The sequence below is a fragment of the Musa acuminata genome, chromosome BXJ1-9 (assembly GCF_036884655.1).
Source record: "Musa acuminata AAA Group cultivar baxijiao chromosome BXJ1-9, Cavendish_Baxijiao_AAA, whole genome shotgun sequence".
In the NCBI taxonomy this organism is placed as follows: domain Eukaryota; kingdom Viridiplantae; phylum Streptophyta; class Magnoliopsida; order Zingiberales; family Musaceae; genus Musa; species Musa acuminata.
The window spans coordinates 7,299,330-7,326,003 of NC_088335.1; the positions used below are offsets into that span (position 1 = coordinate 7,299,330).

Consider the following 26,674-nt stretch of genomic DNA (forward strand, 5'->3'; position numbering starts at 1 on the left):
CCGGTCACGTCTTCGTCGTCGAGATGCTTTCCACGACCCTCATCACGTGATACACGCTTTCCACGAGGAAGTCACGGACGTGGGGGTGGGCGGTACACCTCCACTCCACCCCGAGATCAGAGCCATCGCCATCCGCTATAAGTAGCCTCTCTCCCTCTTCCCCAACATCATCTTCTGCAGAAGAAAGGGAGGAGTTTGGTGCACACAACACGATGGTGAGAGGCCCTATATACACACATAGTTTTCTGTCTGTGGAACAGTTTGGTTACCTCTGTGCGTTGTGTTGACGTCGATGGTGATGCAGAACGGAGCGATCAAGGTGGGAGCATGGGGAGGGAACGGAGGGTCGGCCTTCGACATGGGACCTGCTTATCGTATCATCAGCGTCAAGATTTTTTCCGGAGACGTGGTCGACGGCGTGGACGTCACCTTCACCTACTACGGGAAGACGGAGACCCGACACTTCGGTGGCAGCGGTGGTACTCCCCACGAGGTTTGCATCACTACCAATCTCAAAGCTCATAGCTGACTGCAGATTAATAATGGCTTCTACTTGGATGCAGATTGTTCTGCAGGAAGGCGAGTATCTGGTGGGAATGGCGGGAGAATTTGGTAACTACCATGGAGTGGTGGTGGTGGGGAAGCTTGGCTTCAGCACCAACAAGAAATCCTACGGACCTTTCGGCAACACGGGAGGGACTCCCTTCTCCCTTCCTATAGCAGCAGGCAAGATCTCTGGCTTCTTCGGCCGTGGCGGCGATTTTCTTGACGCCATTGGGGTCTACTTGGAGCCATAATTGGACACTGCAGTAAATCACAAGAGTTGCTATGTGCAACTTTGAGTGATGAGATGAAGAATGTCTGCAATAAATGGATTGGTGTTTGCCATCCCCAGCTGTTGTTGGATGTTGCTTGGAATAATAATGATATGGTGCGTTATTATCAGAGCAATTGCATCACTGATTGGTTTGAGACTTCAGCCTTTAGTATCGAATAGACAAATAAACGAAAATAAATTAATTTGATGTAGATGGTGATTGGAGTAATATTTTTTAGGGTAATGTTTTTGGGTTGGATCGTAGGTTGACTTGATATTAGCACTCATGCACAAGGATTTTTTAGCGTAATTAACTAGCCTTAAACCTTTTATCTAAAATTAAATTTTACATTTTATATTATCTATCTAATATTTATCATAATATTTGTTTATGAGATCTCGAGTTTAATATTTCTATTAATTCATTTTCTCTTTTATATATCCTTAAGAGACATGATGAGATTATGGAAAGAATAACCTTTTTCGAGATTATGGGAAAAGTAATTTTTTTCGAATGAACATACAAGCGTGTGATACAACTATATAATATGTTAAACAATAAGAGATCCTTGACTATAAAAAGATAATCCATTTGAACAAATAATTATTTAATCCTTACATAAAAAAAGGAGTTTGGATCGTTCACCATAAGTTCTTCGTTACATCAAAAGTACTATTAGGATCCCATTATCAAATCAGCATCGTTTCACAAAGTACAGTTTGTGGGCTACGATCCAAATGTCGCATAAGTAGATGAACATAAAGATATTGGGACTTTGTGTTTCCTGGTGGGTCCAACATGCAATAACTCGTCATTGATTTCATGATAGCAAGTTATGGTTCACATCAAAGGAGAAAATGGACATGCTATCACTTTCATCTAGAATGGAGGAATCACAACAGGAAATGCCAAGTCATGAAAAATATAGTAGAAAATATTGTCTTTGGAGTCAATTGGAGAGTCAGTAAGATTTCGAGTCTGAATAGCATGGAAATATTATAGAATGGAAATATTGTGGAACTCAGTTGTTCATCAAATTTGTGCTCATCCTCCTTTTTTAATTTGATGTTAAATAGATTAAAACAAGAGAATTAATCACCAATAAAGTTGGAGAAAGTGACATTAAATATAAATTCCGAATGCATGATTTTATGTGTGCATTGGTCGTCTTCCTTTTGGGATGCCCTAATCGTGAGGGAAGAGGATAAGGAGAGGGTGTGAGCTATCGATGAATTCACTTTCGATGAGAGTCTTTGCACATATCACAACCATGGAAGGTGGTGGAACGCGTCCCATTCAATTTTGGAGTAATGTGAGGTGGTGATGCCGCCCATAGTGGAAAATTGCGGTGCATGTTACGACTAGTCAACAACGTGGAAAAGAATTAATCTTGGCAACACGTACACATCATTCTAATTTTGCTTTGGTCATCACAACCTCATCTTACATTAGTTCATAGTGACTCCAATCCTATGACAACCCTACCAACATAATAGCTTGATAAAATCCTAAATAGTTGAATCATATTTAAAGTCTAATTTAATATATCAAGAAATCATATATCATAAAACATAAGTTTAGAATCTTAAATAAATTATCAATGATTAGTCGAAGGTGAGGATGATATCGAATAATCATGCCTTTATGCAATAGGCGATGTTAGATTATACTATCTTATTTAATACAAGATATAATATAGATCTGATTAAATTTTGAATGATTATCGATCAATAAAAAGAATATTCAATTATGGTAAGACTCATGATCTTAATGAAAAGATTATCCTAATTACTTATCATAAACCCTTTGCTAGGACATGACCTCACAGGGACTCAAAGCGAGTATATTGATATATGATAGTTTTGAAGGATTATAGATCTTCTCTCATTTTTCGTTAGTCATGTGAATCAATTATTTATGAAGAATATGAAAAGAGAAGAATATAAATATACTTTCTTTCCTTTCTATATAGATTTACGGTGCATGTAGATCACAATACGTTGCTTTGCGATATCCGAGATACTCTTTTGATATTATCTCAAATATATGATATTTAATTTTAATACTAATATTATATTTTTATATAATAATATTATTTTTTACAGACGGCACATGTGCTATGATGATCGAGATAAAGGGCCGCGATCTCGTGAGGGTGAATTGACTCTAAAAATCCAGCTTTAGTTCGAATTATAAATCACAACTTGCCCATGTGAAATCAAAATCACTAATATTGATTAGTTTGCATGTCGTGGTTAACTCTTTGACCATAACAAACATAAACCTAAGCTCATTCATCTTCTAGTAGCAGCAAATGATTCTTGTATTCAAATGACAGCTAACTGGCTTTACCATATCTTAGGGTTTGGTCATGGTCTCGAGCTTAGTGTTTATAATAAGAGGAATAAGTTATTGATCTTATGACATCGTATCATGCACGACATTTGAATGATACGTGTATTAAAACATCAACCAATAGTTTTGCTCTCTAGAAGCATAGAATACGACACATTATTAGTCTTCCCGATCTATAGTTGGACTTCAATAACTATGCATAGAGTTGACTATTCCAAAAGCAATATCACAGTGTCACTACCTTCCAAGATTCGAGCTAAGAAGGTCCATAGTTGGGACCTTTAACACCTCCATTATATGCTGAGCCCCACAAGAGGTCCTCCATTTCAACACTGTTCTTGTCATGACAGGTTCCATGGCAATCCTGGTTGACCTGCCTACTGATGGGCACTGATTCGATCATTCAACTTCCTCAGGTCAGATTTAGAATCCAATTGCGTTACATGGTTCAAAGTTTTTCTAGAGGAAAATGACATGTTGTGTATATCTTCAAAGAATCCAATTCAACTTCAGTATTTTCAACCAGCTGCTTTCCCGTTGTTGGTTGAGCTTTTGACAGCAGCATTCAAATCCAAGAAAATGTTCTTCGAAATTAGATTGAAACAATGTTCCATGGAATACAAAATGACAAGCCATCCACCACATTTCTTTTCTTTGTTACACATTGTCATCTCAGGTTCTTCTTGTACTCAACACTATGACCATTAAAGGCTTGTCGCATGCCACTAAAAGCTACCACTTGTCTTTTTTGTTTGGGAAGCACAGCACCAAAAGAAACCTTGTTCACTTCACCAAATGCTATTATAACATGTTGCTTGCACATGAGATTGGAATGAAGAATAGGCCAAAAGCATTTGTTCTAATTGTCCAAGTAATGTTCTTTTCCAAGTAAAAAATGACCAGTAAAAGTGTCCAAATCAGAGAAATAATGACTTTATTCGCATTACTAATCCTTCAAGCAATATTCTCTTCATAAGGGCTGTCAACTCTTCTCTCTCTCGAGGGAGACATCCACATTGCTTCATAGAGGAGGAGTTCATCGATACAAGAAAACTCATGTGGTGTTCCTTTGCCGATGTTTAAAGGAAACTTAGACCTTCTTTTCAACACATATATAGAATGTATTTTGAGATGACAAGTAGCAGCAGTGAGCTCCAAACACAAGCCATTCTACTTCAGATTTCCAGCACGGGTTTCTCTATCCATCACTACCAAGCGTGCTGTTTATCTTCTTGCCACCTTTACATGCGGGTATACTGTTCTCACCAAAGTTATATCACCAGTGTCTTTCTTCCTCCACTGTTTCAATGAACACCTTTTAGACTTCAACAGCTTCAGGTCACACCCTCTATTTTATATAAGCCACACTACTTCTCTTAGCTCTCATCACAACACGCAAGTTGAGGGAAATCAGAAGGTGAAGCATGGTTTTTGCCAGTGGTAGCTGCAGCGGCGTCGCGGCCTCAGCCGATGGCATCAAGCTGGACCCATGCAGGTTTGCCATGCAAGTGGTGCGCGGCCGGTGGTTCATGTTCTTCTCTTCCTTCCTCATCATGGCCGCCGCCGGTGCTACCTACATCTTCAGCATCTACTCCAAGGACATCAAGTCGTCGCTGGGCTACGACCAGTCGACCCTCAACACCCTCTCCTTCTTCAAGGACCTCGGCGCCAACGTCGGCATCCTCTCCGGCCTCATCAACGAGGTGACCCCGCCCTGGGTGGTGCTCTCCATGGGCGCCGGCATGAACCTCTTTGGCTACCTCATGATCTACCTAGCCATCACCGGCCGCACCGCCCCGCCGCACGTCTGGCTGATGTGCGTCTACATCTGCATCGGCGCCAACTCGCAGACATTCGCCAACACCGGCGCCCTCGTCACCTGCGTCAAGAACTTCCCGGAGAGCCGCGGCATCGTGCTCGGCCTCCTCAAGGGCTTCGTCGGCCTCAGCGGCGCCATCATAACCCAGCTTTACTTGGCCATCTACGACGACGACTCCAAGTCCCTCGTCCTGCTCATCGCGTGGCTGCCGGCTGCCGTCTCCATCGTGTTCGTGTACACCATTCGGATCATGAAGGTGGTGCCGCACGGCAAGACGACTAAGCCCTTCTACTGGTTCCTCTATATCTCCATCGCTCTCGCGGTCTACCTCTTGGTCATGATCGTCGTCGAGAAGACTGCCACCATAACTCACTCTGAGTCAAGCATCAGCGCCACCGTAGTCGTCGTCCTCCTCCTCCTCCCCCTTGCGGTTGTCATCAACGAAGAGCTCAAAATCTTCAAGCAAAAGAAGCATGAACTGCAAAACCCACAGCCGCTCGTCATCGCCGTCGAAAAGACATCGCAACCCCCTCCGCCGCCGATAACAGAGTCCAAACATGCTCCTCCTACCACAGCCACCACCACCACCACCACCAAAAGTAACAACGCGGTAGTTGCATTCGTGGCCGACATGTTCAGGCCACCCGACAGGGGCGAGGACTACTCCATCCTCCAAGCGCTGGTGAGCATCGACATGATCATCCTCTTCTTCGCAACCATCTGCGGCGTTGGCGGCACGCTGACGGCGATCGACAACATGGGCCAGATCGGCGAGTCGCTGGGCTACCCCAAACGGAGCATCAGCACATTCGTTTCGCTCATCAGTATCTGGAACTACGCTGGCAGAGTGACGGCCGGCTTCGCCTCCGAGATCTTCCTGACCAAGTACAAGTTCCCTCGCCCGCTCATGCTCACCGCGATCCTCCTGTTATCCTGCGTCGGCCACCTCCTCATCGCCTTCGGTTTAACGAACTCCTTGTACTTCGCCTCGGTGGTCATCGGATTCTGCTTCGGCGCTCAGTGGCCGCTGCTCTTCGCGATCATATCAGAGATCTTCGGCCTAAAATACTACTCCACCCTCTACAACTTCGGCGGCGCCGCCAGCCCCATCGGGTCCTACATACTGAACGTGAGGGTGGCGGGGTATTTGTATGACAAGGAGGCACTGAAGCAGAACAACGGGGTGAGACGACCCCCCGGCACCGACTTGACTTGCATCGGCGTCGAGTGCTTCAAGCTTTCCTTCATCATCATCACGGCGGTGACGGTGCTTGGAGCGCTTGTATCGCTTCTACTGGTCTATAGGACCAAGGACTTCTACAAGGGCGACATATATGCCAAGTTTAGGGAGCAGATGGCGGTAGGTGACGATGACATGGCCATGGAAACCTTTGTGTCAGAGGGTAAACATGCAGAAGAAGATCTGAAGAAGAAGAAGAAAGCTACTACTACTACTACTACTGATGAGGAGGAGATGGACGTGGTAATTAATGGTGATGGTAAACAAAAGCTTGAGAAAGATTTCACGTAAACTATATATCTTCTACAGGACTTACTGCTTACTGATTTAATGCCTGTACACAAACTTCATGTAATGGGCGACATGAATCTATTTACTGAGTGAGACTAACAGTTCTCAGGAGTCATCATCCTTTGCCTCTATTCTCAACACTTACAGAGAGTCTGACGCTATCTTAATGTGTGAGACTTGATGGAGGAGGAGATGTTGGTAATTTAACGCAATAAATATGGATCAAACATATTTTATATTATAGACCTACATCTGAATTTAGAAATATTATTAATAGTATTCACATAATTAATTTTTATAATAATTATATCTTTTAGTTAAATAAATTTATTTTAATTAGATTATTTTAATTTTGATTAATCAAAATAATAATTTAACATATTTAATTATACACCCAAAAATTCGAACAGGAGAGCTCACTCTTAAAAGTTGGGATTGAGTGTGAGGCTCTGCTACTCCATTTCCATTCTTCTCTGTCCTTTCTGATGATTGAGTTTGGACGTGTCCGCATGCAGAAAGTTCTGCAGGGAGAGTATCGGTGTCTGGACGTAGATCTGTCTTGCAGTGGTTCCATCGAATTAAAGATGAACTCTTTTGCTGAGAAGACCACTAATCACTTCAAAGAGTTCATCCATGGTTGTTCTTATAGCTTTTTATCAGTAAAAGAGTTCATCAAAAATAGCTTTTTATAAAGTAATTAAAAGATTTTCTCATATTAGATTCAATTTTAGTACCCGTAAGATCCTATATAAGATTCTCAATACATCTTCGTACGCAATATCTGGCCCATCAATATCCCAATTTGGGCCGGACTAGGTTGATAGAAGATGAGTTCTTGGTCCAAAGAACCAAATTAACTCTATATATATATATATATATATATATATATATATATATATATATATATATATATATGAATTTGAAGATATATTTATATATGTATTACTGTTAATATAAGAAAAAAAAATAATTAATAGTAATTAATTTAATCCGAATTAAAAGGGTTAACGGATGCAATCCCCACATGTTGTGGGAGTGCTCGGTTGAGCCTCGTAACGGGCTTTCCGGGGCAGCAGGCGAGGGTTATGGGGTAACATCTGGCGGTGAGTGTACCGAGGACCAGGCGAAGGTGACGTGGTGGGTCCCGCATCTCTCTCTCTCTCTCCCTCGCATCACCAAATCTTTTCTACGCAACCGAGGGAGAGAGCGAGAGGCCCCCCTCCGCACCCCACCCACGGGAACCCACTTTCCCACCCCCATGCAAACTCTCTTCTCCTTCTCCTCCGCCTCGGCCTCCGTCGTTGCCTTCCTCTCCTCTTAAATCCCTAACCCTACGTATCAATCCGATTCCTATATACATATATTTATATTTATCGAGAGAGAGTGAGGGTTCTCCTATGGCGGTCGCTGAGACGACGGCTACGGCTACGGCGACGGTGGCGTCGGCATCGGCGCAGCCGAGCCCGATGGCGCTCTACGTTGGGGACCTCGCGGACGACGTAGCGGAGGGACAACTCGTCGGCCTGTTTTCGGCCGTCGGAGAACTCGCCTCCGTCAGGATCTGCAAGGACTCCGTCACCGGCCGCTCCCTCGGCTACGGCTACGTCAACTACATCTCGCCCCACGATGGTATCGCATCCCCTCCGCTTCGGTTATTCTTCCCGATCGGCGTTTGCTTTTATTTGGCAGTTTTTTACGATTGTTTCGTTCCTCGTTTGGATTTCTCATCCGAATTTCCGACGGCTTTGTTTGGTTTTGGGTTCATTTTGAAAGAATCGGCTGTATGGTTCTGAAAATCTTTTCATGCGTTTTGCGTTGTTTGATTCGTGTTGGAATTTAGGGTTGGCTTGTTCGTTGGGTTTCTTGTTAGTTTCCGTATTGTAGCATCTTTCAAGATGAATCAGGAATATTCACATGTTTAGAACAATTATTTCTTGTCATGTTATATATTGGGTGATTACCTATGGTTACTTTTCTCTTGCATCCGTAAAATTTCTTCTATTTTATCTGTCAGTTGAAGAAAAATTTACCATGTTCGAGATATCAAGTGTATCTGATGATATTTCTTACTGTATTTATCAGGTGATTCTTTCTATTCTTCTGCCACTTTCCTTTTATATCCATTCCAGTTCATAGGGCCCCTAATCTTGGTGACCACCTGATTTCTTGAGCTCAATTAATTGGTTATACATGCTATGTGAACCTTCTACAATGTTTCCTGTCAGTTTCCTTCTTCTTTATGTTGATTGCCTCCTATTTTGTTCCTATCACGTTACCTTTCTGTGGTGGTGGGGTTTGTTTTCAATCATCATTTAGAGGTTGTGCCAAAATTTATCCATCTCTAATGGGATGGTACTGCTATATTCACTGTATTTGATTTTGTTGTCTGTTCGGGCAGCAATGGTTGCTTTGGAGAAGTTGAACCATACTCCGCTGAACGGGAAACCAATCCGTGTTATGTGGTCGGTTCGACATCGAGAAGCAAGAAACACTGTGATTGGCAATCTGTTTGTGAAGGTAGAGCTAAAAGAAAGCTGCTTTGACTTGTACAATAATCTTTATGTTTTCATGATTACCCCTGTTTCCTTTTTAGTGTTTTGGAATCTGATTTGGGCTTTTCTCATCGTTTCCAGAACCTTAGCAACTCTGTTGACAATGGGAAGCTCTATGAGATGTTTTCAAAATTCGGAACCATTTTATCTTGTAAAGTTGCTACAGATGAGGGTGGGAAGAGCAAGGGGTTTGGGTTCGTTCAATTCGATTCCCAAGAATCAGCAAATTCTGCAATTGAAAATCTCCATGACTCCTTTTTCGATGGAAAAACAATGTAAGAAGCAATGTTCCAACTGAGATCTTACTAGAGCAAGCATGTGCTCCTCTATCTCTCACTGTTATCACTAGATGCACAGTCTCCACAAATTTGTTGTTTGCAAAAGCAAATGAATCTTATATTACACTTAAGCAACACTTAAATTGATGGCCTTTGTGCTTGTTTCTCCACACACTAGTCTTTGTTGCGTATGATTCACTTTTATACGAGATTGAAGAATGGATTTATTAGTGAGTTGGATCTTCAATGAGATGTTTTGATAAGGTCAATATTTGGCAAATATTTTTGTTTGGATACCATGATAATGGCAGCAAGCTGTAAATTTTTTTGGCAATTTGAGGTAGGCAACATTAGTATTTTCATCCTATGGATGTCAACTACCTAACACAACCCCTTTTTCCTTTTCTGTTGTTTGTAAAGAAAGATCGAATAATAAGCATGAGACAAAGGCTTTATGAAGCGATCCAATTTATTAAAGAGTTTGGATCTCCATTGAAATGTTTTAATATTTTCATTTTGTCAAAATTTGTCACACACTTACATTTAGATACTATAGAAACAGGAAAGCTATAAAATCTTAACTATTTGGAGTTGGCTACATGGATATTCTGTCGGTTATCTAGTGCAAAAAATTTTCTTTCTTTGATCTGATATAAGCATTTATAGGCTGAGTTTCATAAGTTTATTAGATGATATTTTGCTTTCTATTTGTCTCATGCTTTATACTTTGTCATGAAATCGGTTGTTTTGGTTTTAGAGATAAGTTCAATATGTTTCATATGAGAAATATTGATGCACTTGATTCCTTTTTCACGTGTAGAGGTTGGGTTAGTGTTAGAGAGAATCTTTTCATATGAGAAGTTGATGCTTGAATTTTCTTTTCATGGTTCACATTACTAGTCACTTCCTTTATGATTGTCTTTGTGCTCTGTAGATATGTTGCCAATTTCATCAGAAAGAGTGAACGTGTATCAATCAGCCCTGAAGCTAACTTTACTAATTTATACATGAAGAACCTGGATCAGGACATAACAGAGGAACTCATAAAGCTGAAGTTTTCTGAGTTTGGTAAAATACTAAGTGTTTACATTGCAAAGGATGATTATGGAAACTCAAAGGGGTTTGGCTTTGTAAACTTTGAAAGCTCTGATTGTGCGAAAAGGGCAATGGAAGCAATGAATGGGGTTCAACTTGGTGCGTGTGGTGCCTTACCATTGTTACATATAAATATCAGATCACTGACCTACTATTCTTTCTTTGATCTGTGTTGAGTAGGAACCAATACCTTGTATGTGGCAAGGGCCCAGAAGAAGGCAGAAAGAATGCAAGTTTTGCGGCGTTTATACGAAGAAAAGCGGAATGAGCAAATTAGAAAATACATGGTAGTATATGTTGTGCTTACTTTACACTATTTTTTTCTCTTTCTCAAAATCTTTTATAGGATTAAGGGAAATTGATGTTACTGTCAGGCCTCGAATGTCTATGTTAAAAACATTGATGATGCTGTTGACAATAATGCGTTGCGGGAGCGTTTTAGTGAGTTTGGTAATATCACTTCTGCAAAGGTTATGCTTGACGAGAAAGGAAGAAGCAAAGGGTTTGGCTTTGTATGCTATAGCACTCCTGAGGAAGCTACCAAAGCTGTTAATAGTCTGCGTGGTAATTCAATATTTTTCTGTGGGTTTATTTCTACCCTCTTTGTGTTTCTAGAGTGATGGAACATTTCTTGGTTTCATTCAGGAAGCATGTTCTATGGAAAGCCTTTGTATGTTGCAATTGCTCAAAGGAAGGAGGAAAGACAAGCTCAATTGCAGATGATGTATGCTCAGCGCATGGCAGGATCTCCAGCTGCTGTCTTGCCTACTGGTTATGGCCCTCTTTACTATGCTTCTTCTGGGGTTGTCTCACAAGTTCCTCCAAGGCAAGGTGTTATGTATCAACCCTTTGGGATCAGACCTGGATGGAGGCCAAATGGATTTGTTGCTCCATCAAGACCAATTTTCCAATCAATGCCACTTCCTGCAGTGAGTCATGATCAATATTTTAGTTTTTTCATATCTGATGCTTGAAATGTGTCAGTGTCAGGTTCTTTTTTATTATGATTACTGATTGTGGTATAATTTCAGATGTCAAATACTTCAAGGCAACATAGACAAAACAGGGGTCGTATGAATGGAAATGTGCTGCCTCAATCTGGACAGACCAATATATACATGCCTCATCTTCAGCAAGCAAACCATTCTGTGAACACCGCAAAAGATTTGATAGGTCAGCAGGTAATGTCCTCTTATATTAGAGTTAATCTTACTGTGTCTTTAATTTTTTCAATAGTTGGAATTTTCTATTGCTTTTTCTTTTTGTTAACTCATTTTTGGTTTTGGATTACTATATTGTCATATGTGATTTGTGACTTTCTGAGACCTCATTGCATCATATTAATTGTTAAAATTGTATTCTGTATATTGTTATTATGGTTTTTAAGATATCTTGGCACTGTTACCTTTTATGGAAGAGATCAATCTAATGACTGCAATAGTTACTTATTTTTTTACCAATAGTTAATTTGGGCATCTGCGTTAAGGTTCAGTTCATAAGTTGTGTGTATATGTTTTCAGTGCATGATGTACTTTTTTAAATGCACCACTATGATTTTTTCCTTCCACCCGAATTGAAGCGTTGTAATGCTTACAACGCAATTTTGTTTTTCATCATTTTAATGACCCATAGCTACAGGATATTTATATGATATGATCCGACTGTTGACATCAAGACTGGTGTAGGTCTAAGACATACCAGCATATCGTGTGTACATATGTACTGGTACATATCGAATTTGGAAATACCTGAGAAAAAGCTAGAAATAAAAAAGCATTGCCCAGTGCGACCTATGTACTGGGCAGTTGAAGCCCATATCAGGAGGTAGACCTTATACGTGGCTCGAACAATTCAGATTACCTGGTCCATATGCCACTGGACTGTCAAGACCGGTAAGTGCCACCTATAACAAATTGTACCAGACAGTACTGGAATATTTGGTTTTCACTTCAGAAGGCGATACTATCATATTTTGGTAATTGAAAATCTTTTATGATTTGCAAAATTGAATAGTTTTAAAGACAGTTTTATAGCAATCTTAGTACCTTCAACAAGGTGCTATCTGAGATTTGATTGTCAAGTAATAATCATTGGTACATGTGCAGACGATGAGTTTCACTCTTGTTTCTGAAATCCTTGTTTTTAACCTTTTTTTTCGTTGTTTCTACTACTGCATAACAAGTGGCATGGCTTCATATGATAGCGTTTTTTTGTTTTGTCCGTCTTTATGCTTGTATATTTTTCATTTCTTATTTCATCCAATAAATTATCAAGTATTTTTTGCCTCATTTACTAACTCGTATTGGTATGTGCCATGGCAGCGATCTGGGCAGGCCAAGTATGTACCAAATGGACACCAGCATGAAATTAATAATGCATCGTTAACTTCGTCTGGTTCTAACTCACAAGGGACGGAGATGCTCAGCAGCATGCTTGCCGCTGCAACTCCGCAGCAACAAAAGCAGATTCTTGGAGAACGTCTCTTCCCCTTGGTGGAGAAACTTAAGGTGACATTTTCTCTGATGGATAATTATGTCTTCAGCTGCGTTTGAATGGATAGATCTATCTTCAGCAATGATATTGACTTCATCATCCGTTCTCTGTAGTTTGATCTTGCTGCTAAAATTACTGGGATGCTACTGGAGATGGACAATTCTGAACTATTGCTGCTGTTGGAGTCACCAGAATCATTGGCTGCCAAAGTTGAAGAAGCAGTTCAAGTCCTTAAACTCTCCAATGCAACAGTAGGTGGTCAAGAGAACATCCACTCCAACTACTTGACGAGCAATGTCACTGTCAATTGAAGGGGGTGCCAGTTCTGACATACTATTCTTTTACTTAGACTGTCATTCTCGGCATGCAAGAGCAAGTTTCCACTTTGCTAGCTCCATTGTTGGTTTCCTAGGACATCCGATGTAGTTTAGTTTATCTAGGTTGTCTCTATCACAACTTATCTATAGCACTGAGGTTTTCTTTTTTATCGTTTTTGCTCTTCCATATGACTGGCAATAGAATCTGTAGATGTGGCCATGTCATTGAATAAAGGATTAGACTTAGTTGATGAAATATTCTTAGGATTCTTTTTTTCTTTTCGATGGTGATAAATCTATGTTTACCTGGAATCTACTCTCTAAATTCTTTGATGTGGCACTTCGTTTTAGTGCGAATGATGTGGCACTCGATTAGTTTGATGTTGCAGTGGAGGTGCCGCTCCGCAGTTTCCATGCATAGCTGCTAATCATTAGCAGCTAATATTCTGAAGTTGCATTTACTAGAATTGTCTTACAGCTTCGTGATGTTAGGTTGTCATCCTGTTGTCACATCTTATTTTTTTGCTACTGAGTTACCTTTCGGACCAACAATTTTCCATATTTAATAATCTTAGTTCATGATTTTTGTGTTTTTTTTAGCATGATTATTATCTCACCTTATTTTCAACTAAACTACGAGCAACCATTGTGCATTTACACATCCAGTGACTCTGCATTGCAACTTGGTGCTTTTGCTTCTGTCTGCGACCACTACTTGCAGGCATTTCCAATTCCAAGCAAGCAATCACTCATCCAAGATTTATGTGCGGATATTAAAGTACGAATGCTGAATAGCCTCCTTATATTAGAGTTCATATGTTTTGGATCAGTGAGGTTTTGTTGTGAGAAAAAGATTTTGAACAAATGTTGCATAATGATCACATCATGCACAGCATTATCCGCCAGAAGGGTTATATGTGTTCGTGTCATGAATGCTATTGGTCTTTGTGGTGAAACGTAACGAGGCGCATGTGATAGTTTGGTGCGTCTGTCATTAATCACACCACCAATCGCACTGTGGTTTCATCAAAAGAATCGAATTGGACCCACTGGTGGGGCCACCTCTGCCTCCAACGAAAAGTCAGGTATCCAGAAAAGACAAGAATAAAAGAATCGGAGACACCCATAAAATTGTCACCGCTTGCATGGCTGCGGACACGAGGAGATCACGCGGACGTCAATCTGCATGACTGTGGATCCGTGGAGATCACGTGGGACTCGAACGGGACAAAAAGGCGCAGGACTCGTCCCGAACTCGCTCGCCGCGTGTCCGACTCGCCGCGGCTCACCCCAACCCAACCCACGCCACTTGGCTCGGTTCCCCCGTATGACGCCCTTCCTGTCACTGTCGCTTCCCGCTTAATGGCACAGATGACCGACACTGTATTCTCCTTTTCCTACACAGGGTGGATCATGCACCACCATCGCCATGGATTCATCTTCTCCTCCTCCTCCTCCTCTTCCATGCTTCCATGGATATGGGAGAAGGTGGTTGGTGCTGCTGGGCGTACTGGTCCCTATGGTTCTGGTTTCCTTGGTCCTGTTTGCCGTCGAGTCCAAGAGCTCCGCCTTCTGGTTCTCTTCCTATTCCCTTTCCTCTCCACCTGTTCACGGTGGTGATATGAGTGGAGAAGAGGTTTTGGAGCATCATAGAGGTGTCGGAGCACAGTCTCACTTCAATCACTCTGGTCATGCTTCTCATGCGTCTCCTCCTCCCGCGGCGGCACCAAGCCCAGCGCCGGAATCTGTAAGTCCTCTTCCTCTCCTCCTCCTCCTCCCTTCTTCCTTCTTGTCGACATACATAGTTTGAAACCAGGTGTGATAACTCCATGTGATTCTGAGTTAATCATCCTCTTCTTCCTTCTTCTTGACATGTATATAGTTGGAAACCAGACGTTAACAAAATATAATTAACTCCAAGTAATTCTGAGTTAATCTCATAATTGATGTGAGTCAAGAAATAGGTTCCGGTGGACAAAGGAACGGAGAAGAAGGGTGGCAATCTAAGGTGGTGCCACCTTGACACGCATGGAGTTCAATGCATGCACCACCTCACCTTGTATCGAAGAAACACGACAACATTGCTGAAATCAGTATCTTTTTTCTTCTAATACTATTATCAACTGTACTATTCTCACAATGGCATAGTTTGGAATGCATATTCTGCAAAGGATCCATCAGCGTCGTCCATCATATCACAACTTTTAATCTCAACCGTTCGTCCCGCCTCGATCAGATCAACTTTTATATCCCAAACAGATTTGTTCTTCTTCTCTCAAGAATTCTTCTAACAATCTCGAACTTAATCTTTGCAAAAGTCACTGTAGGGTTTTGCAAGTTCGAGGACAGAGTCGAGTCTCCAAATGTCAGAGTTGAGGAATCGGTGGAGATCTATCCAATCGATCATTTGGGCACACATCGATACTACCGTTTTCACGCTCTTTGTTTAGCTATGAATTAATCGACCAAATCTAATTCCATTTTTGTTGTGCGATAGGCACCGCTACTCGTTCGAAACAATGGCACGGTCGAGGCGATACCATCGCCGCGAAGAGCGAGAAGAAGAGACACAAAATTGGAGAGACTTGAAGTTGGCCTGATGAGAGCTCGAGCTGCTATCAAGGAAGCATTTCGAAACCACAGTAACGTATCGCCATTGTTCGACAAAGATTACGTTCCGCAAGGCCCCTCATATAGGGATGCTTACGCTTTTCATAGGTACATAATCGACGACGTGAAATCTTGGATCATTAGTTTGGTTGCTTAAAGTGTTTTGGGGAAACAATTCCAAAGTGCAGGAGTTATTTGGAAATGGAGAAGCTGTTCAAGGTCTATGTGTATGAAGAAGGTGAACCACCACTCTTCCACGATGGCCCCTGCAGGAGCATATACTCTTCCGAGGGAAGGTTCATCCATGGCATCGACATGGACACCTGGTTTCGCACCAGGGATCCTGATCTGGCTCATGTCTTCTTCCTCCCATTCAGTGTTGTGAAGATGGTCAAGTTGATCTACAAGCCCAAATCCTTCGACATATCCCCTATAACGAGGACCATTGCTGACTACATCAGTGTCATTGCTGAAAGATACCCATACTGGAACAGGAGCCTTGGTGCGGACCATTTCATGCTTTCCTGCCATGATTGGGTAACACAAACACTCCTCTCTCATCTGTTTGTTATTGTTCTTAGGATCATCTCTGAAGTTGCTGAACTCGTTTAGCAAAGCTAGGCATGCAGCATGGAGTTGAGAGAGTTGTAGTGGTATCGATAGCAGTAATGCTCGTGAAAGGGAGAATCTACTGCACATATAGAGGCATACATGTGTCAAGTTGTTCTTCTGCTGCTTCCTAATGCTTGCTTAACATCATCTGCAGTTTACATGGAACCAAAAAGCAGGCATAAATCAGTAGAGAATAATTCTTTGTGCTGCTGTAGATATTGATCTGATACTGTTATATGTATGCTTTGGTTGTGCAGGGGCCTCATGCCTCCGAAGCTCACTCTCATCTCTACGGCGACTCCATCCGCGTGCTGTGCAACGCCAACACATCCGAGGGCTTCGACCCTCGCAAGGACGTGTCACTCCCGGAGATCAACCTCAAGACGGACGTCATGGCCGACATGATGGGTGGGCCGTCCGCCTCGCGCCGCCCCGTTCTCGCCTTTTTCGCGGGCGGCGACCACGGCCCCGTCAGGCCGCTGCTGCTGCAGGTGTGGAAGGGCCGCGACCCGGACGTGCAAGTCCACGAGTACCTCCCCAGGGGCGTCTCCTACTACGCCATGATGCGGCGCAGCCGCTTCTGTCTCTGCCCCAGCGGGTACGAGGTGGCGAGCCCCAGGGTGGTGGAGGCCATCTACCTCGGCTGCGTGCCGGTGACCATCAGCCACCGATACGTGCTGCCCTTCAGCGATGTCCTCAATTGGAAGGCCTTCTCGGTGCAGGTGTCGCCGGAGGACATCCCCGACCTCAAGCGGATTCTGACGGCGATATCGCCCAGGCAATACATCAGGATGCAGAGGCGGGTGAGGATGGTGAGGAGGCACTTCGAGGTGAACAGCCCTCCCAGGAGGTTCGATGTGTTCCACATGATCCTTCACTCGGTGTGGCTGAGGCGGCTTAACGTCCGTCTTCTTCGCCATGAGTGATTCATGTCGGAATCCCTTCCTTTTTGCTCACCCCTGCTTTAGGCTGTGGAGACTGTAGACTCGTCTCAATTGCATGCTGTGCAAATATGTGTACTGCGGTGTTCGAGCAAAGAAGTGTCTCTCTCTCTCTCTCTCTCTCTCTACAGTCTCCACAGCCTATATATATATATATATAGAGAGAGAGAGAGAGAGATAGAGAGAGAGAGAGAGAGAGAGAGAGAGAGAGGGTTCTTATTGGATGTCCCATGTTTGGATCTTAGATGGAGTCTATCGGATCCGACCCGGTAACATTTCGCTGGGATGCTTCTCAAAATCTCAGTTTCCATGAGGACCAGATTAGAAAACTTCAGCTAAATCGAAGTTAATGCTTTAAGGCAGTATTATTGGTATTATTGAAAATATTAGGGACTATAGTAATATAATTCTACAGAATATAAGAAAGAGATGAAAATAAATATACTTACAGGGGCTTAGATAGAAAAATGACCTTCCTTTACTTTGATCGAAGCGGTCGCCTGTGGCGAAGAGGATCCACCGTCTCGCCATGGACTACAGCCTCGCGGCGTTGAAGCTCTTCTGCGGCGAACTCAAGGATGTTTGCGCCGCATCCGCCTCCGCCTCTTCCTCTGCCGCCACCCTATTCGGCATCCTCTTCCAGCGCGCCTGGCTGCAGGTCCGCACAATAGCCTCACCTCTTTCTTTCCTCCCCGTTCGTTCGCTTTCTATGACGCGGCGGTTGCAGGCAGGGTGTTTTGGTGTCGGGCACCGATGAGGGGCGCTTCCTTCTCGATGACGGCTCCGACGTCGTCGAGCTCCTCCTCTCCGCCGAATCCCAGCCCCAGCAGTGGAAGATTGGTCGGTCAAAGACAACAAAAGCCACTTATTTTGATCCTTACCACTCTTGCTGCAATCTAAGCCATTTCCCCTATTTCTTGCCGTTTCAGGGATGTACGTGATGGTCGTCGGGCCGTACGTCGCCGCTCAATCCGGTGGCCTTTCCACGATCAGGGTACCTTCTCTTGCTCGAACTCCATACTAGGTTACCCAGGCAGAGAATCTTGGATAGGGTTTTATGAAGTATATTGGGGATTGAGGAAAAAAAGGTCTTGTTTTCATTATCTTTTAGGTTTTTCGTTAATGTAGTTGATTTACTTTGTTGCCAATATAAATTAGAATCTTTACCTATTATTTAGATCATTTCACTTTACTGTACTCCTCAAGATCTTTCCATTAGGGAGACGGGGTAAATGATGCATTATGTTCCTTCTGTTTAATTAGTAAAAGTTTTTTTTTCTTTTCTGTTCTTACACCATATATTATGATCAATCAAAATACAAACATTATGTGGTAGACTTTCGACCCCAGAGCTTTCAGTTTTTTCCTTGCATAAACCATTTCTTTTTCTTTTTTTTTTTGGCAAAAGCAACAAAGATTAGGGCTGATGCTATGTAACATTCCTAAAATTGAACTTTGATATGATACGAGAGTAAGCAAGAGTTCATTGAAGTGCAAGTTTTTAGTGTTTGCATCAATTTATATGAGGTTCCATTTTTCTTACTTAGGATTCTAATGTTGATCTTTCGTCTGTTGTGTCAGAGTCAATGTTGTGGCAAACGGCTTTTGTTGGATGTCTATTATTCTATCCTTTCAATTTCAAAAAATTTGGTTGTCTAGAAGATTTGGGTTTGCCAAAGAAACTGTGCTAGCAAAGGTGTTTCTGAGGCTGAAGAGTCCTTAGAGTGTGTAGATCTGATATTTTGCAGTTACCTTCTATATTATTGTAATCTTCATCACTGATAATGGTAGACCTTCTCCTTAAAAGGTGAAGCTATCATCCAGCTAATGTGCCCACTGACCAATAAGGTAGAAGCCAGTTTAGGACCTTAATTAAGGCAATCCCTTTGAAGTCTATGCATCTGAAGTGTAATTGAATTGCTTATTGAAATTGTCGAAGCCTTCAAAATAAAAAGTTAGTTGTTAATTTACAGTTTTCACATCATTATCACTGAAAGTTCTTTGAGAATCTCTAAAACGTACCATATAAAATTAACCAGTTCTGGAAAACAAACTATGAGGACCTTTAGCCAAGTAACTGTATACCGTGAACTTTTATAAATGCAAACTAAAAAATAAAAAACATGGTTTAAACTTTAAAGTAAATATATTTCAATATATGTTTGATAAGTGATAATTCATTAAGGAAGTTTTAAGATTATGAAGTATCTCAGGTTTGAAATTTGTTATTGCATCAACATTCAGGTTTTTGGGATTAAGTGAGGCAATTGACCACCCATCAGTTATTGCTTTAAAAAGAAATCCAGGCCATGCAAGCAAAACACTCAGTTCATGGTAGAACTTTCTTTTCTATAATCGGGTATCATATCATGTGTAGCAATTGTTTTTGAGTATCGAGGTTAAACAATATTGCCTATTCTCTTAGGTATAGTACAGTAGCAAATATACGATAATGATTTGAGAGATGCCCCAGCAATTGTTTGTGGGACCAATATTGCATTTTTATGCACTCACAAGCTGTAGGCCTAGTTGCTTTCTGGTAAAATTACATAAGCCACATTAAAAGCATTGGTCAACTTGTGAATTTTATGCCAATTATATATTCTTTTGACTGTAAGATATATCAATTCTCCCATTAGTCAGCAATGGTTTAAAAGCAATCTATGCTACATCAATTCTTTTCTCTATTATTCTTTTTTGGGTGATGGTAGAAGAAGAGAGTACTTCTGCACATGGTAGTTCTAAGTATAGCTGTATGGATATATAATTCTGGCAAATTATGTGATCTTGAGGCTGGATAAATAAAAACACAGATTCATAAACTAGGATACCTGCAGCTTTAGCCTTCCACAAAAAGGGGCAGATATGGCGACTAATCAACAGATACATGTAGTCTCCTTACAGATTCTGGTGTTTAGCACATAATATATGTGGTCAAGTGGTTGAGGGTTCAAGGCTGGTTCTCATTGCAAGTGTTGTGCATGGTTATGTAACACTGTATATGGAAAGGAAAAAGAAAAAAAATATACACATTTAAACTCGACCATGAGAGATATGTTATTCTTTTAATCTAGCTAGTTTCAACATCAGTTTCTCGTAAGTATTTTCCAGCATCAGTTTCTCATACGGAGTATTAACAGCATGATTCACTGTTGAGGGGTCCTGATCTTGCCCGTATGAGTTGATACCAAATAAGCTCAATATTGGTTATATCTCTTTTGTGATAAGAGATACTATATATACAGTTCATTATATGTCCATGTCAGCTAAGTAAAGATCAAGAAACCTTCTGCTAGCAAACGGTTCATCTCATCCTTTTGTTGTTATTGCAGGTTCATAAGATGGTGGATCTCTCGCAACATCCTGATCGGGAAGCAATGTGGCATTTGGAAGTCATGGAAGCTCATAAGTTGTTCTACCTCCCATCACCCCAGTAACAGTTCTCTTCCTCGTACGCACATCATGGTCCGGCAATGAACAGAGAAATTGTTTGCGGATCATTTAAAGCTGTCGTTCTGCGACAATTTGCTGCATGTCCAAGAATCTCAGAGGATTTCATGTTCTTCAACTATGGCTTGTGAAAAACATTTTGTCAAAGTGTTTTCTAAATATTTGATCTTTTTGTCTATCTGGTTTAGTATTAGGTTTAGTATTAGGTCTTTTTGTCAAAGTGTTCTCTAAATATTAAATTGGATCAATTTGAGTGCTCTCTAAATATTCAAGTGTTAGATCGGCTGAGCAGTTTCTCCATGAAACCCTATGAAGGTACATTCTGGGCTCTCTCTCTCTCTCTCTCTCTCTCTCTGTCTTGCACTTGAAACATTTGAGTTATGTTACCACATGCCGGCATGAGTTATAACCCGCAGAGATTTGCAATTTGACTTTTTTTGGCTGTTGTAGCATGCAAATATTTGGATGCTGATGTGGTGGGGAAGGCTTCTTTGACACGGGAGAAAGAGCGGTCGGATCATGCTGTGCGAATCGTAAAGCGCCAGATCACGCTTTCAGTCGTCATCTAAGTCGTTGAGTTGGGTTCAGTCAGAGTGGTATCCCGAAGCGACACCTGGTTCATTCCAAAATGTGACGTGGACCTTACAAGAACAGGAAGCATCAAAAGAAGAGTGAACACCTATGGAACCAAATGTTCTTTCCCGACTCCAGATTTAGTTTAAAGAAGCATCAAAAGAAGAGTGAACACCTTTGCTACAAATTATTCTTTCCCAACTCCGGATTTAGTTTCGCCAATAATTCGTCATATCAATATGAAATTGTAGAATGATTCTGCCCACGCTTCTTCTACGCGGTGATGGGGACGCTTATCGTGTGATTTCCTATATATGTATATGGATAGATAGATAGATAGATAGATAGATCAATCACATCACAGCCATATAATCTGTAAATTATTTTTAATATTTTTATAATTATAATTGAATCTTGTGAAGAGCATTATATTTACTAGAGTTTTTAAGTAAATGAAATAACAATTAAGTTTTAATTGGCCTCATCAGAACAATAATCTTTGCCGCCGCGGACTGCTTTTACCGCCTCATCAGAGAGCATCGCTGCCGCCGCGGACTTCTTTTACCGCCCTTTCCTTTCTGTCGTTTTCTTTCTCGTAGCCAAACTCCAAGTCGTCTTCGCGTCATTGTCACGACACCGGCAGAGAATAGTAAGACAAAACCCCTACCACGACTTAAGACACGACAACCCGCCACTATATATATATAAAACTAACACCAACTAGACTGCGATAACGGTGAAGGGAGGATCGAAGGCGAGAGCAGAAGAAGAAGAGATGAGCCCGGGGCGACGATGGCGTCGGTACGTCCGCTCGGCCGGCTTCCTCTTCGCTGCCTCTGCCGCCCTGGGCTCGACCGTCGCCCTTTTCGCCTGGCTCACCGTCTCCCCCTTCCCCAAACCCCTGCCTCTCTCGCCCTCCTCTGCATCCGGATGCCGCCCCGACGGCGAGGGATCCTGGTCCGTCGGCCTCTTATACGGAGATTCCCCCTTCTCCCTGAAGCCCATCGAATTCGTAAACCCTTCTCCTCTCCTTTCTTCTTATTTGTTATGTTTGATCCGTTGTTCTTGATCGGGCGATGTCTCGGGGATTGAATGGAGCAGTGGAATGTGTGGGACAACGAGACAGCGGCATGGCCGGTGGCGAATCCGGTGGTCACTTGTGCCTCGGCGACGGACGCTGGCTTCCCTAGCAACTTTGTGGCCGATCCCTTCCTCTATATCCAGGTCAGTGAATTAGAGCTTCGAATCGGGGACTCCGACAATTATGGTCTCCGAGCTCAACGGAGCTCATGCTTAGCTATTTGAGGTTCTAGTTGTGATCAATTGATAAATAGGTCAATTTTGTTTCACTTCAGAAGAAGGGAATAAAGTAGAATTATGCGATCAACTGCATGAGATTTTGTGTGTCTAACCTTTACTCAGCTTTCTCATATTCCTCTTTTTTAATTGAGAATTACTGTTTAGTATGAAACCGTGGAAATTTGTGTTTTAGAAACAATGTTGTATTTCTAAAAGCAAAAAAAATGAAATCAAGCTTTTTATTTTATCAGTTCTTTGAGCTAAAATTTTACTTTTCTGAACCCAGAAAAAGGAAGAGAGAGAATAAGAATGATGAATGACTCAACCAAGGTCTGACTTTTGATGAAAATAAGCTGATGGTATTAAGACTTTGTCTAGTTAGAACAGGAGGATGTCCTTACTATAAAGGTCTGACATTTGATGAAAATAAGCCATTAGTACTAGTATTAGACTTTTTTTCAACCGAAAGATAATATTTTATTGACCCACAAAGAAAATTGAAATGATAAATGAAGAGGTCTGGTTGGTGACAAATTAAATGGAAGGGAGAATCACTATGAACATAAGGCAATTAAGTCAGTGACTGATGCATAAAATTGGCACCTACCATGAGGCAGGAAGACAAGCTTAATTTATACGTTTATAAGAACTAAAATTGCCTTCCATTTGGCGGCCAAAGCTAAAGTGCATATGATATTTTGGGACCACTATTCCTTTAGGAGTGATTTATATGGAATCAGATACCTAGAAATAGTGGCAAAAATATGGTTGCGCATCCATATCTATTGTCGTGAATTGCCACATCAAGAAACTCTTTATATGGTTTTTGAGCCTAGGCACTACTGTATATGTACTATACAGCAAACTTAAATCAGAATATGGTGGGACTGACATGCAAAGCTATTTCAGTTTAAATGCTCTTAGTTGACCAACATATAGTTAAATTGGGATAGGAGTGCCATTGCAAAATCAATTGACATTGTGTTGAGTTGCTCAGCATAATACGTGAAGAATCAATTAATTTTTGGTAGCATGCTGGTTTTTCTTAGGTCGAAAAAACCAAAAGATGCACAAAAGAATAAAGTTAGGAATTCACCGAGGAATGGGAAAACACAGCTTTCCTTTTGAATGTTTGATGAAGGATATGTTAAAGCCAAAATGAAGATGGTGATAGGAAACCATGGAAATGATGAAATCCAGAGTGGTGATGATCAATACATAAGACAGCTTTGTATATGCTAGTCTTTGGAAAAGAGCTCCAATTAAACTTGCTGTTGACTAAGTTCTTCTGGAAGATAATTACTGCTGCAAATAGAATTGCATTTGCTTGAATGTTGTCTCTTAAATTTCATAAGATGGATGAAGCTCAAGTTGAGAATGTTTTCATCTGTTGGATTTCTATGTATCCAAATTGCATTATACTACAAACAGTTGAGCAATAGCTTATACTTTATTTTCTTGAAATAACGAAGTAGATGGATCATTTATAAGGTAATTATTTGCTTGAAATCTACCACATTAACGTTTGGATGGTTTTAGTCTTTTTATTCATGTTCTGCTTGCAATATCAGTACATTTTCTCTGGCAATGAGGTTCACTACTGCCATTCACAGCGATATTAGAGTGCATCTTTCTAACTTATAATTGTTTTTCAGGAAGATATTTTGTATTTGTTCTTTGAAACGAAGAACTCTGTCACATTGCAAGGAGACATTGGTGTTGCTATGAGCAAGGACAAGGGTGCAACATGGCACCACCTGGGTATTGTGCTGGACGAAGAATGGCACCTTTCTTACCCATATGTTTTCAGCTACCAGGACCAGGTAAGAACATCCTTTCTTATTAGATGTGAAAATGCTACTTCTCCGATGCCTTGATAGAAGAGGGCCAGGAACCGGTTTATAATTGAACATTTTAGTTTCCCCAGTTTCTCATTTTCATGTGGACTCCGCAGATCTATATGATGCCTGAAGGCAGTGAGAAAGCGGACCTCCGGCTTTACCGGGCAGTGAATTTTCCTTTAAGGTGGACACTGGAAAAGGTCATTCTTAAGAAGCCGCTTGTAGACTCATTCATTATAAATCATCAGGGTTATTTTTGGCTTTTTGGGTCAGATTTCAGTTCTGTGGGTGCCAAAAAGAATGGAGAGCTTGAAATCTGGTACAGCAGCTCACCGCTTGGTCCTTGGAAGCCACACAAACAGAATCCAGTTCATAACATGGATAAGAGTTTAGGTGCTAGAAATGCAGGAAGGCCATTCACTTATAAAGGTGAGCTCTATCGCCCAGGGCAAGACTGCGGTGGTACATATGGGCAGCGTATACGCCTTTTCAATGTCAAGGTTCTTGCCAAAGATGAATACGAGGAAGTCGAAGTTCCACTTGGTTTGGATGAGCCTCAAAAAGGCAGTAATGCTTGGAATGGTGCTCGTTACCATCACCTAGATGTGCAACGGCTCACGTTGGATCAATGGGTTGCGGTAATGGATGGTGATCGAGTTCCTTCGGGTGATGTCGTTCGCAGGCTTTTGATAGGCTACTCAGCATTTGGAGCTGCTATTGTACTGGTTATATTATCAGGGGTGTTCCTAAGTGCAATTAAGTGCAATTTACCTCTTAGCCAATGTCTTCATTTTTCGAGGAAGCAAAATGATGTCCTTCAGTCACAAGAACATCATCTTCAACATTGTTCTTTGTTTAGATGGCTTTGCAGCCATTTGAACAATATGACATCTCCATTGGGAGGAAGAATTAGACCCAACACCTGTACAGGCCAGTCAATCCTAGCTATTATATTTGTGGTAGTGGTTTCATTAACATGTATCGGAACCCATTATGTATATGGAGGCAATGGTGCAGGAGAGGCTTACTCATTGAAGGGGCACTACTCTCAGTTCACGCTTGTGACAATGACATATGATGCCCGCCTCTGGAATTTGAAGATGTACGTGAAACATTACTCAAGATGCACATCAATACAAGAGATCCTGGTGGTGTGGAACGAAGGCCAGCCACCAAATGTTACCAGGTTCGACTCAGCAGTACCACTTCGAATCCGAGTGGAGAAGAGGAACTCCTTAAACAACAGGTTCAATGTAGATCCATCCATAAAAACAAGAGCAGTTTTGGAACTCGATGATGATATCATGATGACCTGTGACAACATAGAGCGTGGATTCAAGATATGGAGGGATCACCCTGATAGGATTGTGGGATTCTACCCGCGTATTGCAGAAGGAAAACCACTAAGGTACAGGGATGAGAAGTATGCTCGGAAACAAGGAGGTTACAACATGATACTCGCAGGAGCTGCATTCATGGATCATAAATTAGCATTCGAAAGGTATTGGAGCAATGACACAAAGATTGGGAGGGACATTGTGGATAAGTTCTTCAACTGCGAGGATTTGCTTATGAATTTCTTGTATGCAAATGCAAGTTCATCAAGGAAGACGATCGAATACGTGAAGTCCTCGTGGGCTTTAGACACATCAAAGTTCTCAGGAGTGGCCATTAGTCGAAACACACAGGAACACTATCAAGTGAGGAGTGAATGCCTTGCTAGGTTCTCAGAGCTGTATGGAGATTTGGCTGCCAATAAATGGAGCTTTGGTAGCAGAAAAGATGGCTGGGATGTATAGCAGTCAGCAGTTTGATGTAAGTTTTCATTGCGATTTTAGCTATGTCCTTTTTTTCACTGAACTTTACATCTGTATCTTATTTTCTGTACCATTTAGCTTTGGGGTGGTGAGAGATGTACATGTCTGGGTCTGTTTGTTTCAGAGTTAATGTATTATTGCTCGAGTAAAGTTTGGTCTTGACTATCAAGTTTCCTGGCCACATTGACTATGTTGTTTGGGTACACAAACTAGACAATGATTTGCCATTTACCTTCTCTAGTCCAATGTCTGACTAATTCTAGTTCCTTATAC

General features: G+C 41.6%; 6 protein-coding genes across 9 annotated transcripts; all 6 read left to right on the forward strand.

The window, feature by feature from the left end:
• The first annotated feature begins 60 nt into the window (after nt 1–60).
• LOC135592873 (protein GOS9-like) lies at nt 61–945 on the forward strand. Its single transcript, XM_065082577.1, has 3 exons — nt 61–215; nt 305–493; nt 564–945. The coding sequence occupies exons 1-3, from the start codon at nt 213–215 to the stop codon at nt 795–797; spliced, it is 426 nt and encodes a 141-aa protein (XP_064938649.1). The 5' UTR covers nt 61–212; the 3' UTR covers nt 798–945.
• Nucleotides 946–4,286: 3,341 nt separating this feature from the next.
• Nucleotides 4,287–6,638, forward strand: LOC103997584 (uncharacterized). Its single transcript, XM_009418853.3, has one exon. The coding sequence runs from the start codon at nt 4,598–4,600 to the stop codon at nt 6,521–6,523; it is 1,926 nt and encodes a 641-aa protein (XP_009417128.2). The 5' UTR covers nt 4,287–4,597; the 3' UTR covers nt 6,524–6,638.
• A 1,112-nt stretch (nt 6,639–7,750) lies between these two features.
• On the forward strand, nt 7,751–13,510 carry LOC103997585 (uncharacterized). The gene is made up of 10 exons (XM_009418854.3): nt 7,751–8,152; nt 8,922–9,040; nt 9,157–9,350; nt 10,288–10,547; nt 10,629–10,735; nt 10,823–11,012; nt 11,094–11,377; nt 11,480–11,629; nt 12,770–12,955; nt 13,055–13,510. Exons 1-10 carry the CDS (start codon nt 7,921–7,923, stop codon nt 13,250–13,252), a joined length of 1,920 nt encoding a protein of 639 aa, XP_009417129.2. The 5' UTR covers nt 7,751–7,920; the 3' UTR covers nt 13,253–13,510.
• Nucleotides 13,511–14,686: 1,176 nt separating this feature from the next.
• LOC103997779 (probable glycosyltransferase At5g03795) lies at nt 14,687–17,551 on the forward strand. Its single transcript, XM_009419109.3, has 4 exons — nt 14,687–15,005; nt 15,756–15,976; nt 16,057–16,405; nt 16,738–17,551. Exons 1-4 carry the CDS (start codon nt 14,688–14,690, stop codon nt 17,404–17,406), a joined length of 1,557 nt encoding a protein of 518 aa, XP_009417384.3. The 5' UTR covers nt 14,687; the 3' UTR covers nt 17,407–17,551.
• A 156-nt stretch (nt 17,552–17,707) lies between these two features.
• Nucleotides 17,708–21,149, forward strand: LOC135592875 (uncharacterized). 4 transcript variants are annotated; one of them, XM_065082579.1, is made up of 5 exons: nt 17,883–18,079; nt 18,153–18,261; nt 18,351–18,415; nt 20,754–20,886; nt 20,956–21,149. In XM_065082579.1, exons 1-4 carry the CDS (start codon nt 17,951–17,953, stop codon nt 20,856–20,858), a joined length of 408 nt encoding a protein of 135 aa, XP_064938651.1. In that variant the 5' UTR covers nt 17,883–17,950; the 3' UTR covers nt 20,859–20,886; nt 20,956–21,149. The 4 variants fall into 4 exon arrangements, 3 of the variants coding, with proteins under 3 accessions (XP_064938651.1, XP_064938650.1, XP_064938652.1); XR_010479276.1 differs by having other exon boundaries at nt 17,708–18,079; nt 18,351–18,509; nt 20,754–21,149; XM_065082578.1 differs by having other exon boundaries at nt 17,887–18,079; nt 20,754–21,149.
• Nucleotides 21,150–22,179: 1,030 nt separating this feature from the next.
• LOC103997588 (glucosamine inositolphosphorylceramide transferase 1) lies at nt 22,180–26,632 on the forward strand. Its single transcript, XM_009418857.3, has 4 exons — nt 22,180–22,456; nt 22,546–22,668; nt 24,399–24,566; nt 24,698–26,632. Exons 1-4 carry the CDS (start codon nt 22,220–22,222, stop codon nt 26,381–26,383), a joined length of 2,214 nt encoding a protein of 737 aa, XP_009417132.2. The 5' UTR covers nt 22,180–22,219; the 3' UTR covers nt 26,384–26,632.
• Nucleotides 26,633–26,674: the final 42 nt, after the last annotated feature.